Source organism: Macrotis lagotis, chromosome 1 (assembly GCF_037893015.1).
Source record: "Macrotis lagotis isolate mMagLag1 chromosome 1, bilby.v1.9.chrom.fasta, whole genome shotgun sequence".
Classification (NCBI taxonomy): domain Eukaryota; kingdom Metazoa; phylum Chordata; class Mammalia; order Peramelemorphia; family Peramelidae; genus Macrotis; species Macrotis lagotis.
Genome location: NC_133658.1, coordinates 362,631,345 through 362,644,740, shown reverse-complemented (window position 1 = coordinate 362,644,740; position 13,396 = coordinate 362,631,345). Strand labels below are relative to the sequence as shown.

Sequence of the window (13,396 nt, the reverse complement as noted above, 5' to 3'; positions counted from 1 at the left end):
CTTCCCCAAATAAAGAGGGGCCAGTTCTCCCTGTGGGTCAAATTTACAAGACAGCCACAGCAACAGAGATTCCATTTTTGATCAGGTCATAGCAAACCCTTTTAACTGCCCTGTAGTGTTTCTTTTTTCTTTTTTTAGTTTTTCTCCTTGCAAGGCAATGAGGTTAAGTGGCTTGCCCAAGGCCACACTGCTAGGTAATTGTCTGAGGCCGGATTTGAACTCAGGTACTCTGGACTGCAGGGCCGGTGCTCTACCCACTGTGCCACCTAGCTACCCCCAGGAATGTTTCTTAAAGAACTTTCTCTTCTACCACCTTAATACTCTACCTTATATTGCAACTGCATACACAGGCCATTTTGCCAAATGGAATGGTGTGTTTGAAGAACTGCTTTTTTCCCCCCCCCTCACCTTTGTTCACTAGTCACTTACTGTGGCACTCCTGTTCATAAAAGGCACTTAATTATTTAATTGTAGGGGTGGGGGGAGGGGACAGCTAGCCCCAAAGTCCCCCACAAGATGGCTTTTCCCTGAGTTACCCTTGTGTTGCCATGGTAATTAATACCTAACAGAAAGCAGTTACATTTTGTGCCTTTCTATAACAGATCATGAGCTATGCCGACTTTGTGTACCCTGAGAAAATGTGTTCCTCTAACATTTTTTGCCAATATTCCTGAGATATTGCCCCCCCTCTACCAGACCTTGCATAAAGCATGGCCCCATGGGCACCCTGATTTTGCCAACCAGCTATCACCTTAGAGACCAGCTGCTGGGAGGAGCCCACACGGGCAGGAAACAGAGGCAGAAGCCCAACATAATAAACTGTTGCCTTCCCCAAAACTTGGCTGAATACCCCAGTATAATCCTTTGCAGCAGGCCATCGTCTGAACCCCTATATAGAGGCTCTTTATCCGCCGGGCCCCGGACTGCATCCCTGGGCCAGGCCGCAGGTGGCCCCGGGCCCGCGCCACGTCCCAACTGCACGCCGTGGCGGTTGGATGGAACGCTTCTGTTGGTCCGTGGGGCCGCGCGTCAGGATTCTTTGACTCCGGGGAGTTGAGGGCAGCGCAGGGTCAGTTAAGCCCTTCGAAAGCCGTGGGCATCCGGCGCGCCCGGGGCACGTCTCGCGAGCGCTGCCTTTGGCGCCCGCCGGAAATCTCGCGGTCGCAGCCGCCGTAGTGGCGTGGAGGGGGAGGGGGAACCAACCAAAAAAAAAAAAAAAAAAACAACAACAACCGAACCACGGCCGTTGTTCTCGCGAGATCCGCGGCTGGCGCTGGGCTGCGGGGCTCGGGGCAGGGGCTGAGGCCGGTGCTGGCTGCGCCCAGCGGGGTCTCCGGGAAAGATGGCCGACGCGCCCGGCAGCAACGGCGAAACGGCGGGCCCCGCGGGCAAGGAGGCGGGTGAGTCTCGGGGCGGGCTCGAGGCCGACGGAAGCTCCGCGTCCGCTGCGTCCCCGGGGCCCATTCATTCCGCCCCCAGGCTCACCCGGACGCGTCCCCTGCCCCGGACCGGCCTGACTCACGTGGCGGCCGGCCCGGGCAGCGCCGAGCCCAGCCCGCCGGCCCCGGCCAGCCCTGCCTGCCCCCAGGTCTCCAGGCCGCCCCGAGCTCCGGGAAGTTCTCCCTCCCGCGCCCCGCTCTCGGCAGCCCCCGGGGCCCCGCGGAGCCTCGCGGCTAGCCTCACCTGTCTGGCTTCTCCTCTCTCCCCCCCCCATCTTAAATCCTACCTGCCTTGATTCCCCCCGCGGCCAGGGGGCGCAGTGCGGGGCCTCAGAGCATCTGCCAGGGTGTATCACCCCTCCCCCATCCCAACGGCCCTGATGGTCCCCAGCTCCACCTGGACTTCCTACCGGCGTGTGCTCGTGCCCCCCCACCCCCACCCCCAGGAGCCCCTGGGTGGGCTTAACTGCCATGATTGCCCCGCAGCTTCACCTGGGGCATCTTCCTCATCCCCTTACTGCCCAGCCTCTCCTGGATACCTTTCACCCACGTCTTGATCCACCACCAGCTACACCTGGATATTGAACCCTCTCTACTGGTCAGACAACTTCGCCTCCATGGACCTTACTGTCTTGACTTCCAACAGCTGCATCTGAATATCAAACCCTGGCTTCAGTGATCCTGGGAGGTTCCTCCCCCACCTCCTAGACATCTTGCCCTTTCCTCTAACCTTACTTCTTCAATTTCTCCAGCCTCACCTGATCATACCACTTTCCCACCCCTTGTTTTTTGCTGACCCTCCACATCCAGCCTTACCTGGGTACAGCCCCTCCCCACCAGTATTGGATAAGGGCTTTAAAGATTCTTCCTGCTTCCTCTCCCTGGCATAATTGTTTTCTACGGATCTCCATTCTCACAGCCGTGATTCCTTGTCCCACAGCTTACCCAGCTGAGGTTGACTTCAACCTTTACCCAGACCCACCAGGCACCAGAACCTTGCAAGCTTCCTAATACATGTCCTCCTACCCTCTCTAATTATTGGATCAGTCTTAAATCTAGTAATCGGGCCACTCTTAATCTGTAATCTCTCTCCTCCACCCCATTATATAGAAATCTAAACTTTCTTCCTATTCTCCATTTTGTCATATCTTTGTATCAGTGCCTTAGATAGTTATCTTGACTCCCTTGTCTGCATCTTTCTACCTTCTCTTTTTCTAGGCTGTGCCCTTTCTAATAGCAAGGTATGAAAGTTCCTTCTAAATGGATTAATAAGGGGTAGCTAGGTGGCACAGTGGGTTAGAGCCCTGCCCTGGAGTCAGGAGGACCTGAGTTCAAATGTGACACTTAATAATTACTGACTGTGTGACCATAGACAAGTCACTGTACCACCTATCTCCATTCTCTTCTTTCTTTCTTCCATATCTTAGAATTCCTCCCTTCAAAATCTGCTGCAGGCATCACCTCTACATAAAGATTTTTATGATCTTTCCTCAATTGTTAGTGGCCTCCATCCCACATTTGGTTTTTAACTGCATTATTGTTGTTCTTCAAATGTTCTGTGTAAATGTGTGTGTGTGTGTTTCTCCCCTAATAAGGTCAGAACCAGAGCCATTTGATATCACATGACTGTGTAACTTAACAATTTTTTTTAATCAAATTAAAAAACACTTAAATAGTTCTGTGACCTTGGACACAGCACTTGACCTCTCTCTAACTTATGGAAGATATTCTGTTTTTATATTCTAAAGTTTTATTTCTTTTGGTCTTTTACACAAAACATTTCTACACCCTACCCTACCATACAATTCCATCTTGAAGCAAAGAAAAGCAATTCCTTCTGTAAATTTTAAACTTTGATAGAAATGTGATTTCTTATCTGTAGGTTTCAGGGGCAACCACACAGCTCTGTTACTGATAGAATAGAAAATGACTTCTTATGTATCAAAGAGACAGAATTCTTAGCCCCCTTGGCATAATTGTGGTAAAATTTAAATCAAGCTTCTGGTTTCCCAGTTTGACATCCTGCCTTCTTGTGTAAAGAAATCCAAGGGGTGGCTAAGTGGCACAGTGAATAGAGCACTGGCCTTGGAGTCAGGAGTACCTGAGTTCAAATCCAGCCTCAGACAATAATTACCTAGCTGTGTGCCCTTGGGCAAGTCACTTAACCCCATTGCCTTGCAAAAACTAAAAAAAAAAAATCCAGAACTCTATTTTTGATTCTCTTTTATTGACTTCATAGAGATATACTGATCAGTTATATTGGGAACTGTGTCATGTTATAACCTTGTAGGATGGATATGAGGCAATTAATATGGCTTTTCTTTTCCTCCACAGTGGATCGAATGATTCAAGAAAATAACCACCTGTTCACTGATGTCCAGTGTAAAGTGTGCAACGCAGTACTCATTTCTGAGTCCCAGAAACTTGCCCATTACCAGGTATCATTTAGAGTAACCATTTAAAAGAACCTTAATTACTTCATAGATTAATTGACAGCAGTTCAGAAGTGAGAGTGAGAGGAACAGCTGGATTCCATTTCTAGTTTCTCTTTTCTCTTACCAACTTTGAAAGGTGACATTTCCCTGTTACCTTCTTGGATCTAGCCTTTGTGTGTATTCATAAATAATGCAGTAGTTCGACTAGGAGTCTTGGGCATCATTGACTATAAGTTATATTCCCAGACATTAGTTTCTCCTCTCTGAGCAGACCAAGGGAACCTTGCCTCTGGTTCGGGCCCTTTTGCTTCTCATTCTTTTATTGGATCCCAAGCCAAAACTCCAGACTCATGGGCTTTCCTGGTCCCTGAATTTTCTTGACTGAATTCAGAGACAACTATACAAGAATTCTGTTTATCTGTTCTCCTTCCACTATTTCAAGGTGCCCTGATTCCAATATTCACCTTCCTTGCTTCCCTGGCAGTCTTCTTATATTGTTCTCCAGAAAAACATCAGGACTTGGTTACTGATGAATATAAAAAAAAAGGGATAAATCAGAGTTGATTGAGATTTTGATTCTGGATGACTGGGAGGTTGGTGGTGCTATTGTACTGTTCTTCACACTTCATCCTCAACTCTGCCTTTGTACAGTATATAAGGTTTCTTAAAGCAAAGGAGATTCTATATTAAATATTCAGAAATTAGAAGTATCTAAACCATGAATCACTTTTAGACTAAGTGACCCTCTGTTTGGAAACTTAACCTATACTAAACTTTCCAGGCTTATATCCTAGTGATTCCATTCCTTCTGTATGTAGTACTCCAAAGGAAAATGGATTCCCAAGCTGAGTTTAGTGAGCTCTCCTTCTCCACCCTCTACCTCTAGACCTGGTTCATTGGTCCAGTCTTCTAATCCCAGCAACACTTAAAAATCAATAAAGAATTCACCAAATGATTTGTGCTTCTTTGTCCATAGTGACCACACTTAACTAATTAGATACATATTCTCACCTTTGCCTCTCCCTTTTAAAGAAGGGGAAGCAGCCTGGAATAGTGGGAAAATGTGTATCAGTCAGCTGGGTCAAGTCCCTATATAGTAGCCATTGATGAGCTGTAATATCCTGGGCAAGTGACTCTTCCCCTCACTTAATCTGTTTCTTCTGTCTGTAAAAGTAAGAGAGTGGACTAAGTGATTGCTAGTTGGGAAGTCCCTTCCAACTCTGATGTCTTTTTATTCTTTGAATAGATATAGAAATACAAATAAGCAATTAGAAAAGATCTGTTTACCTCAAAATTCAGCCCAACAATGAAGGCACTCCCATGTTCATAGTGTACAGCTCCTTTATAGTATTTTTGCTATGTGACCTTAGGTGACAACTTTCATATGCCTTATTTTTATTATATTATACCTGTTCCCTAAATCATTGGTTATTAAGAGATTATTTCAATATTTTTTATAAGAATCAATTAGGGGGCAGCTAGGTGATGCACTGGATAGGGCACCAGCCCTAGAGTCAGGAGGACCTCAATTCAAATCTAGCCTCAGACACTTAATAATTACCTAGCTGTGTGATCTTGGGCAAGTCACTTAACCCCATTGCCTTGCAAAATCAAAGAATCTAACAATTCGTTTAAGATTCTGGGACAGATGTTCTAGATAGGTAAATATTGTTAGCCAAGCATATTAATGTATGATAATTGGTTTAAAAAGGTTTTTTTTTAAAATTTTCTTTATTCTGGGTTCTTTCCAGAGCAAGAAGCATGCCAACAAAGTGAGGAGATACACATCTATTCACAAAGAGGAAGAGATTAATGAAGGGAAAAAACTGAAGCTGGATTCAAAACAGGTAATGATAAAAGGCCTCCCATAGTAAGGAAGACCATTAAAACAAAACATTCTCCTTCTGGAGTATATTGGAGCTTAACTTAGTGTTCAGCTACTTTCCTAACAGTATATAAGCATCAATATTGCTCAGAGGTAACTAGTGATAAAGAGAGCATTTTGAAAATGGGATCCCTCTTGTCAGAATACCTCATTTCTCAAGTGTTCTAATGTGTGGAATGAGGAGCCACATTAGAAGCTTTGGTTTATGGTTTTCATTTTCCTTTTAAAGAATGGAATTAGGGAATCTAAAGTCTAACAAGTAGATTATACTTCTTAATTGCTATGATTAGGATCTAATTAGACTTAAATTGTGTATGATTGCTCTGTCATTTGCTACCTGTTTGACCCTGGGCAAAACACTTGATGCGTCATTTGTCAAATGAAGGAGCTGGACTACATGACTTGAACCTCTAAGGTCCCTTTCCATTCTAAATTCTATACTTCAAAAATCCCAAACCTTAATAACATCATAGGACAATAACTATTCCTACAATTCAAGTCACCATGTCTATTGCTTTCTCTGTAAATTCAATTCCTGCCACATTGAGAAGTTGTTACCACCCTGTTCCCCAAATCTAGAAGTCTGTCATCTCTACCCCTCAGACATTTAACTATCCTGCCTGGATCTGTCTATCTGAATTAAGTATAGAGTAAAGATCCCTGTGCAAAGCTTTATGACCTGGAGTCATGTACTGGTTCTGCCACTTAGGAACTGCATGATCATGTTCCCTCTCTGAATCTTTTTCCTGATCTGTGAAATGGGATTATTGAGGAAGAGAGAGAGAGTAGAGGAATTTTGTGGTACCAGCCGTCAGAGGAGGGGTATATTTAAGGGGCTGTCATAGAACGCTGGATTTGGAGTCAGATTAGGACTAGATTGAAAGGACCTAGATTCAAATCACAGATTTGCTTCTTGGACAAGTCACTAAATTTCTCTGGACCTCAATTTCCTAATTTTTCTATAAAATGAGGGAATTGTCCTAAATGGTTTCTAAGGTTCTTTCTAGCAGGGACCTTATGACCCCTTTCATCCTCACGGGACTATTATGAGACTTAGATGAGCAAAAATTCTTTGAAAAGGCATGAATTACTCTTCATATTAGAGGGAGCATTATTACTGAGCCATTTGTTCCCAACTTAAGGATTGCCCTCTGATCACCTGAACTAGAGGGCAGGACCCTGCAGATAGAGGGTGGGTGGAACTGTCTTGTTCTAGCCTGGTCCCTGTAATAGCCAGTAAAAGGCCCCGTTCTCCCTCCTGAGCAGGAGAGCAGCCATGGCGATGACAGGGATCGGTGCTGTGCCATCTGCAACATGACCTTTTCCTCCCCCATCGTGGCCCAGTCTCACTACCTGGGGAAGACCCATGCCAAGAACATGAAGTTGAAGCAGAGTAACTCCCAGGCGGAAGGTACTGCTCTTTCTCTGCACCGTCTTCATGTCTGAGGATGGGATGGGGCTGATGGTCAAAATGAAATCTCTGGGGGATGGCTTAAGCAAGGGCAGCTCCACTCAACCAGACTGTTCATTGAACCTATTAAGTACCTGCTGTGAACAAGGACAGGTCATTGGGAATTTAAAGATATGGCAGACCTTGTTCTCACAGGGTTTATAGTCGGAGACATTTAGAGCACTAAATAATGGCAAAGACCTCTAATTCAGTGAGATAGTGAGATAAGAACAAAGGAGAGCTTTACCAGGAGAGTCAAAGAAGATGCCATATAGAATGAAACATCTGAGTTGATTTTAAAGGAAGGAAAGAAGTCTCTTCCACATTTAGTGTTGTTATGAGCAAAGACATAGTTGAGACAATAAGATGAAGGTGGAATGAAAAACATGAAAGTTCAGAGTGTGAAGTAAGGCTAGAAAATTAGGGTGGAGCCAAATTTTATATCTACATATATATATATGTATATATATATGTATACATATATATATCTTATAGGGAGATTATTCAGGTTGCAGTGTGAAGGATAGATGGGGTTTACTGAATTTGGATGGTTTAAATAACCAAGGCAAGAACAGATTTGATTCAACAAATATTTTAAGTGCAAAGAAATAGAATTGCAAAAATTGTAATAATAATAATAATAATAATGTCCCTTCCCTCAAAGAGTTTATATTTACTATGGGAATATGATTTGTGCATAGATAAATTCAATATAGAATACAATGTGGAGTAAAAAATAATTTTGGAAAATTTGAGGAAGGGGGATGAAATCAAGAGATGGTTGTTTGTCTTTTGTTCCCAAATACCATGACACGAGGGAGGTGATGCCATGATGACAACATGAATTGGATTTGAGTGCCAGGGTACTGTGCTAAATCACCAGCCCCACTTTTTCTCCTACAGAGCCATCTGGGTCTAGTGGCCAGATATGAATTAGGATGACTGGAGATGGCCCTGGATGTGAGGCAATCTGGGTTAAGTGACTTGATGCCCAAGGTCACACAACTAGTAAGTGTCAGAGGCCACCTTTGAACTCTTATCTTCCTGATTCCAAGGCCAGTGCTCTATCCACTGTGCTCTCTACCTAGCTGCCCATGTCAGAGCTAAGCTTTGAAGAAAGGGACTAATTCTGAAGGGGAATAGAAGTAGGGCATATACTGGAGCATTAGGAAGAAGCATTTTGGAATGAATAGAAGCAAGAGATAACATGGCAAGTTTACATAACTTGCCAGTATTTGTAGAGTGGGAATAATATGAAATAATACTAAGTTAGGTTGCCCCCAGAGTCTGGGATCTGAGGTCAGAAGAAAGTACTGTACTCCAGGTATAGGGAGAAATGTCAAGTGGTACAAATGTCCAAAAGCAAAAGATGGAGGGTCAGTTTTGAGAAGCAGTAGCTAATTGAAATTGACTGGTACATACACAATTTGTAAAGGAAAGTTGTATGAAATAAGTCTAGAAATATAGGAACAAGATTATTAAAAGCTTTAAATATCAGGAGTTTTATCTTTTCCTTTAAGCAATAGGGAGCCATTAAAGAATCTTTGAGCTATTGAGTGCCATGGTCAAACCTATGCCTTAGCAACATTACTTCAACAACTTTGGAGCATTGATTAGAAAAAGAGACTGGAAAAAAAGAATATTGTGTAGAAAAGCTATTAGAGTAATCCACTTGCTGCTTGATGTAGGTCTGAATTAAAATATTAGTGTGGTTAGAGAAAAGGTGACATTCCAGAAATGAGAAATTGGACCTAAGGATGATTGGACATGCTTAATATTGTCTTATTTAATCTTCACAATAGCCTGGTAATGAGTTATTTCCATTTTTCAGATAAGTAAAAGCATTTGACGGTCACATCAAGGCTTGAGTCCACATCTTCTAACAAACACCAAGTCAAATTTTTTAAGGGACTTGGCTACTTAACATCTCCTAGGGCCAGCTGGATTTTTCTCTGCAGGAGCTTCATGACCCAATCCTTTGTCTGGAATTAGAATGAGATGTTGAAAGTACAGAAGTTCTATGGGTATATTAAGAGTATATTGAGAAATTCCCTCCTGCCTCTTCCACTTCCATCTTCTCAACAACTTTGATCTTCCCCAGTCATTTGTGTGCTCAGACTTGAAAGCAAAATCATCTTCTTTTTGGAGTGTGTGGGTCATACCCTACTTGCTTTTATCTGCAAATGCAGCCTCCTCTTACTGAGACAGAGAGATTGCCTGTAAAAGCAGAGAACTTCAGTGCTGTTTTCATTGTCTAGCAAGCTGTGTTTTCAGCTATTAGGAATTAATTTCCAAACCACGTGGTTTGAAAATAGACTACTTTAACTTCTCACAATGGGGATTCATCCTGGGTTTTATCCTATTGATTTATACTCTTAATGCCAGGCTTCCTATCTTAAGTACCTTCTTTGAACTCATAAGAAGAAATGATTGATTGATTGATGTCCTTAATTTAATTTTTAATAGGAATTTGAAACTTCCATTTTGTTTTGAACTAAGCCGCATAGCTGTGTTCATGATAGTCATTATTTTATGAATAATTTGACATGCCAAATCATTGGCCTAGGAAACTCAAGATCATAGAATCTTAGGATCAAACTTCCAAAACTGGAAAGGACTTTTGTGGTTGTCTAATCCAAGCCCTATTTAAAGTATAAATCCCGTATATAAATATAATCCTCTGAACAATTCTACTGACTTGGAAGCTCAGTATTTACTGAAGCAACCTAATCCATTTTTTAAAAGTTTTAATTTTTTCCTTTATATGGAATGAATATTTGTTTTTTAGTAACTTCCCTGGGTGGCATAGTAGATAGATCACTGGGTCCAGAATTGAGAAGATACATCTTAGTGAGTTTAAATCCAGCCTCAGACACTAGCTGTGCAAGTCACTTCACCTGGTTCCTTCAGTTTTCCTTACCTGTCAGATGATCTGGAGGAGGAAATGGCAAGAAAACTCTAAAACAGGTCACAGAGTTGGACACAGTTGAAACAACAAAATAACTTCCCTCCATTGATCCTTACTCTACCTTATGGAACCAAGTAGAATAAGCTTAAACATTCTTCCACAAGAAGCTGAAGGAAATGATCCCATCTTCTCACAATGTCTTCTTGGCTAAACATCCTCAGTTCTTTTACATAATCTTCATTACATGTATTGAGTCCTTCACTGTTATGACAAAGACACATGTAATGTGCTTATTAAATTTTCAGATGTTATAAAGAGAGAGATAGGTGGTTTAATATGGATTAAAGAAAAAAACTATACAAATAAGGGATGTAAAAATCTAGTTTAAAAATACTTAAATGTGAAAAAGCTCTAGGAATGCTAATGAATTTCCAGCTCAAGATGAATAGAGTGGCATGACAACCAAAAGAGTTGATGTATTTTTCAGCACCAATGCAAATTACAGTCTTCTATAATTTAATAGGTTGTTTTTTGAGATTTTCTGTAACAAAACAAACTTCATCTAAAATCCTTCCCAAAGGGAGAGACCTTCCCAATTTAGTTAATCTTGTCCTTAGACATCAGAATTACAGTTCAGACAAGGATATAGCCTATAGGACTTTGCAGAGTTAAGGTACTGCTGGTGTATGCTTCAAGTCCTCGACATTCCCCAAGTCACATTGAGGTATCAGAAACAATGCAAAGTCTAGAATTCTATGACCCTCTTGAATGGGTCTTTCTAAATTAGACATTGCATAAAGCAAGCACTTTCCCTTATTAAAAACGTTATTTTGAAAAGAAAAAACATGGGTTTGACTGGAGTTTTGGTGGGTGTGGACTTGTACTTAGTACATACAATGTTGCTGTTCATCTCAGGTTCTGATTTCCAATATGACACAAAAAGACAAAAGTGACTGTCTGTGATCAACCAAATGAAAGAAATTGACCCCACAAAGGGAGCTATGCATAGTCACTGATATTAGAACATTAATATTGTTCTCTGATTAGCTGAGTACATTGAACCAGGACTCAACAAATACATTGTCTTGTAATTCAAAAATTAAAAGCCATAGGTCTTGATTCTGCTCCAAGCTTCTGGGACATATATAGAAGGAAAGATTCCATTTCTGAACAACCTTTAAGAAGCAGCACTTGTCAGCTAAAAAAGGGCAGTCAATTTAGAGTCAAATGACCTGAGTTCACAACTTTTTTTTTTTTACTTTGGGCAAATCATTTGAATTCTCTGATCCTTATTTTCTACATCTAAAAACTGAAAATGACAACTATACTTCTCAACTCATAGGGTTTTTAGACTCCAATGAAAAGATGTATCAAAGGGGCAGCTAGGTGGCACAGTGGATAGAACACCGGCCCTGGAGTCGAGTACCTGAGTTCAAATCTAGCCTCAGATACTTATTACCTAGCTGTGTGGCCTTGGGCAAGTCACTTAACCCCACTGCCTCACCAAAAAATAAATGTATCAGAAGCATTTTATAAATTACAACCCATCATATAAATTATTATTGATTTACTTTGCTTTGGATCCAGGAGATCTGGATTCAGATCCCTTGCTCTGCCATTTAATAGCTATATGATCTTGAGCAAGATAATTCCCCTCCACACTAAGCTTCATTTTTCTATTCATTGAATGGAGCTATTGATATATTTAGTACCTACTGAGTATTATGAAGATCAAATGAGTTAATGGATGCACTGTGCTTTGAGGCACCTGGGGGCATAGTAGATAGTGTTGGGCCCAGAGTCAAGAAGATTCATAGTTCAGTTTGGCATGAGATACTTAACTTGTTGTATGACCCTAGGGAATTTATTTAACCTCTGCCTCATTTTCCTCAATAGTACTACTTAGCATGCAGGGCTGTTATGAGGATCAAATGAGATATTTGTCATTTTAAAAAGCACAGTGCCTGGTATATATAAATGATTCTTTTTCTTCCCTTTTCTTTGTAAATTACAAATAAATGTTGGTTCTATTTACCTATAAATTGGTCTCTGGTCACTATAACTGGGATGTTTTGAGTTTGCATAACATTATATTTTGAAAAGTTTCTATATCCAATTTTATGGGACTTAAGGGGAGAGAAGTGTTAATAAAGGCACATATTGTCAGGCATTTAATTCACAAGCATTCAAAGCTGACTATATTCCATACACTATGCTGGATGCTAGAGATGCAGAAACAAAAGTAGATCCTAGTCCTTGTTCTCAGACAGTTTACATCCTGACATTATCCTTCAACATTGGAAGTCAATGTAAGATCCAGGCCAAGCACTAAGGAGAATATTAGAGTAGTGGAAATAGCACTGGAATTGGAGTCAGGATTTTGGTTGGAGTTCTTTGATATTTTTACATTAATATATAAATACAAAATAACTTAAAGGGAGAGACTGGTAGCTGTAGACAATGAGAAAAGTTCTTATAGAGGAAGTGGTTATTGAACAGAATTTGGAAATAAATTGTGGATTTTAAGGGGCAGAGATGAAGAAACGGTATATTTTGAGGATGTGGACAGAGAGCTGACCCCAAGGAATAGAGAGGACAGGTGAGTGTTTTATGTACAGTACAACAGGTAGAGTAGTTTGACTTCATTGTAAAGTGTTTAGTAGGTCTGGAAAAGTAACCTGATGTAATGCTGTAAGAGATTTTAAATGCCAAATAAAGGAGTTTTGTATGTGTTTTAGAGACAAGTGGAAGGTCCTGGAGTTTCTTGAACATTCTTGAAATGTCCTAGCCATACCTGTGCTTTAGAAAAGATAGCTTTGACAGCTCTCTGGACTATAAATGGAGAAGGGAGGGAATGTAGACAAAGAAACCCATTAAAAAAAAAGTGATTGCTATAGTATATGCTAAGAGGTGATGTTTTGAACTAAGATTGTTGCCATGTGAGTGGAGAGAAAGGGATATATGTTATGGAAGAATAATTGACAAAAATTTGGCAAATGTTGGTAACAGGGAAAATAAAGAATCAAGGATGACTCGGGGTTCTTGAATATTGGTGATGTGGAAGACTTGGAAAGTGGTGTTGCCCTTTACAGAAAAAGAGATGTTTGAAAGAGGTTGTATTCTGTTTTAAACCTGTTGGTTTTTGAGGTATCTATACGACATTCATTTTCAAACAGTTGGTGATATAGTTCTGGAGCTTAGTCTGTTGCTACAACTGAGTTAAGGGTATGTATTTTAGATCTAGAATTAGAACTCAAGATAATTTAATTCATAGGAGTA

General features: G+C 41.2%; 1 protein-coding gene across 4 annotated transcripts in view; it reads left to right on the top strand.

Annotated features, from left to right (window-relative positions):
• The first annotated feature begins 1,244 nt into the window (after window positions 1-1,244).
• Window positions 1,245-13,396, top strand: part of ZNF346 (zinc finger protein 346) — a 38,515-nt gene continuing 26,363 nt past the window's right edge. Inside the window, exons 1-4 of one of the 4 annotated variants that reach the window (XM_074212318.1) lie at window positions 1,245-1,400; window positions 3,774-3,877; window positions 5,626-5,721; window positions 7,026-7,170. In XM_074212318.1, the coding sequence (XP_074068419.1) occupies window positions 1,343-1,400; window positions 3,774-3,877; window positions 5,626-5,721; window positions 7,026-7,170 (403 nt within the window). In that variant the 5' untranslated portion in view covers window positions 1,245-1,342. Of the gene's footprint in view, window positions 1,401-1,862; window positions 2,038-3,773; window positions 3,878-5,625; window positions 5,722-7,025; window positions 7,171-13,396 lie in introns of those variants that run through there. The other 3 variants (XR_012473731.1, XM_074212316.1, XM_074212317.1) reach the window with 3 other exon arrangements.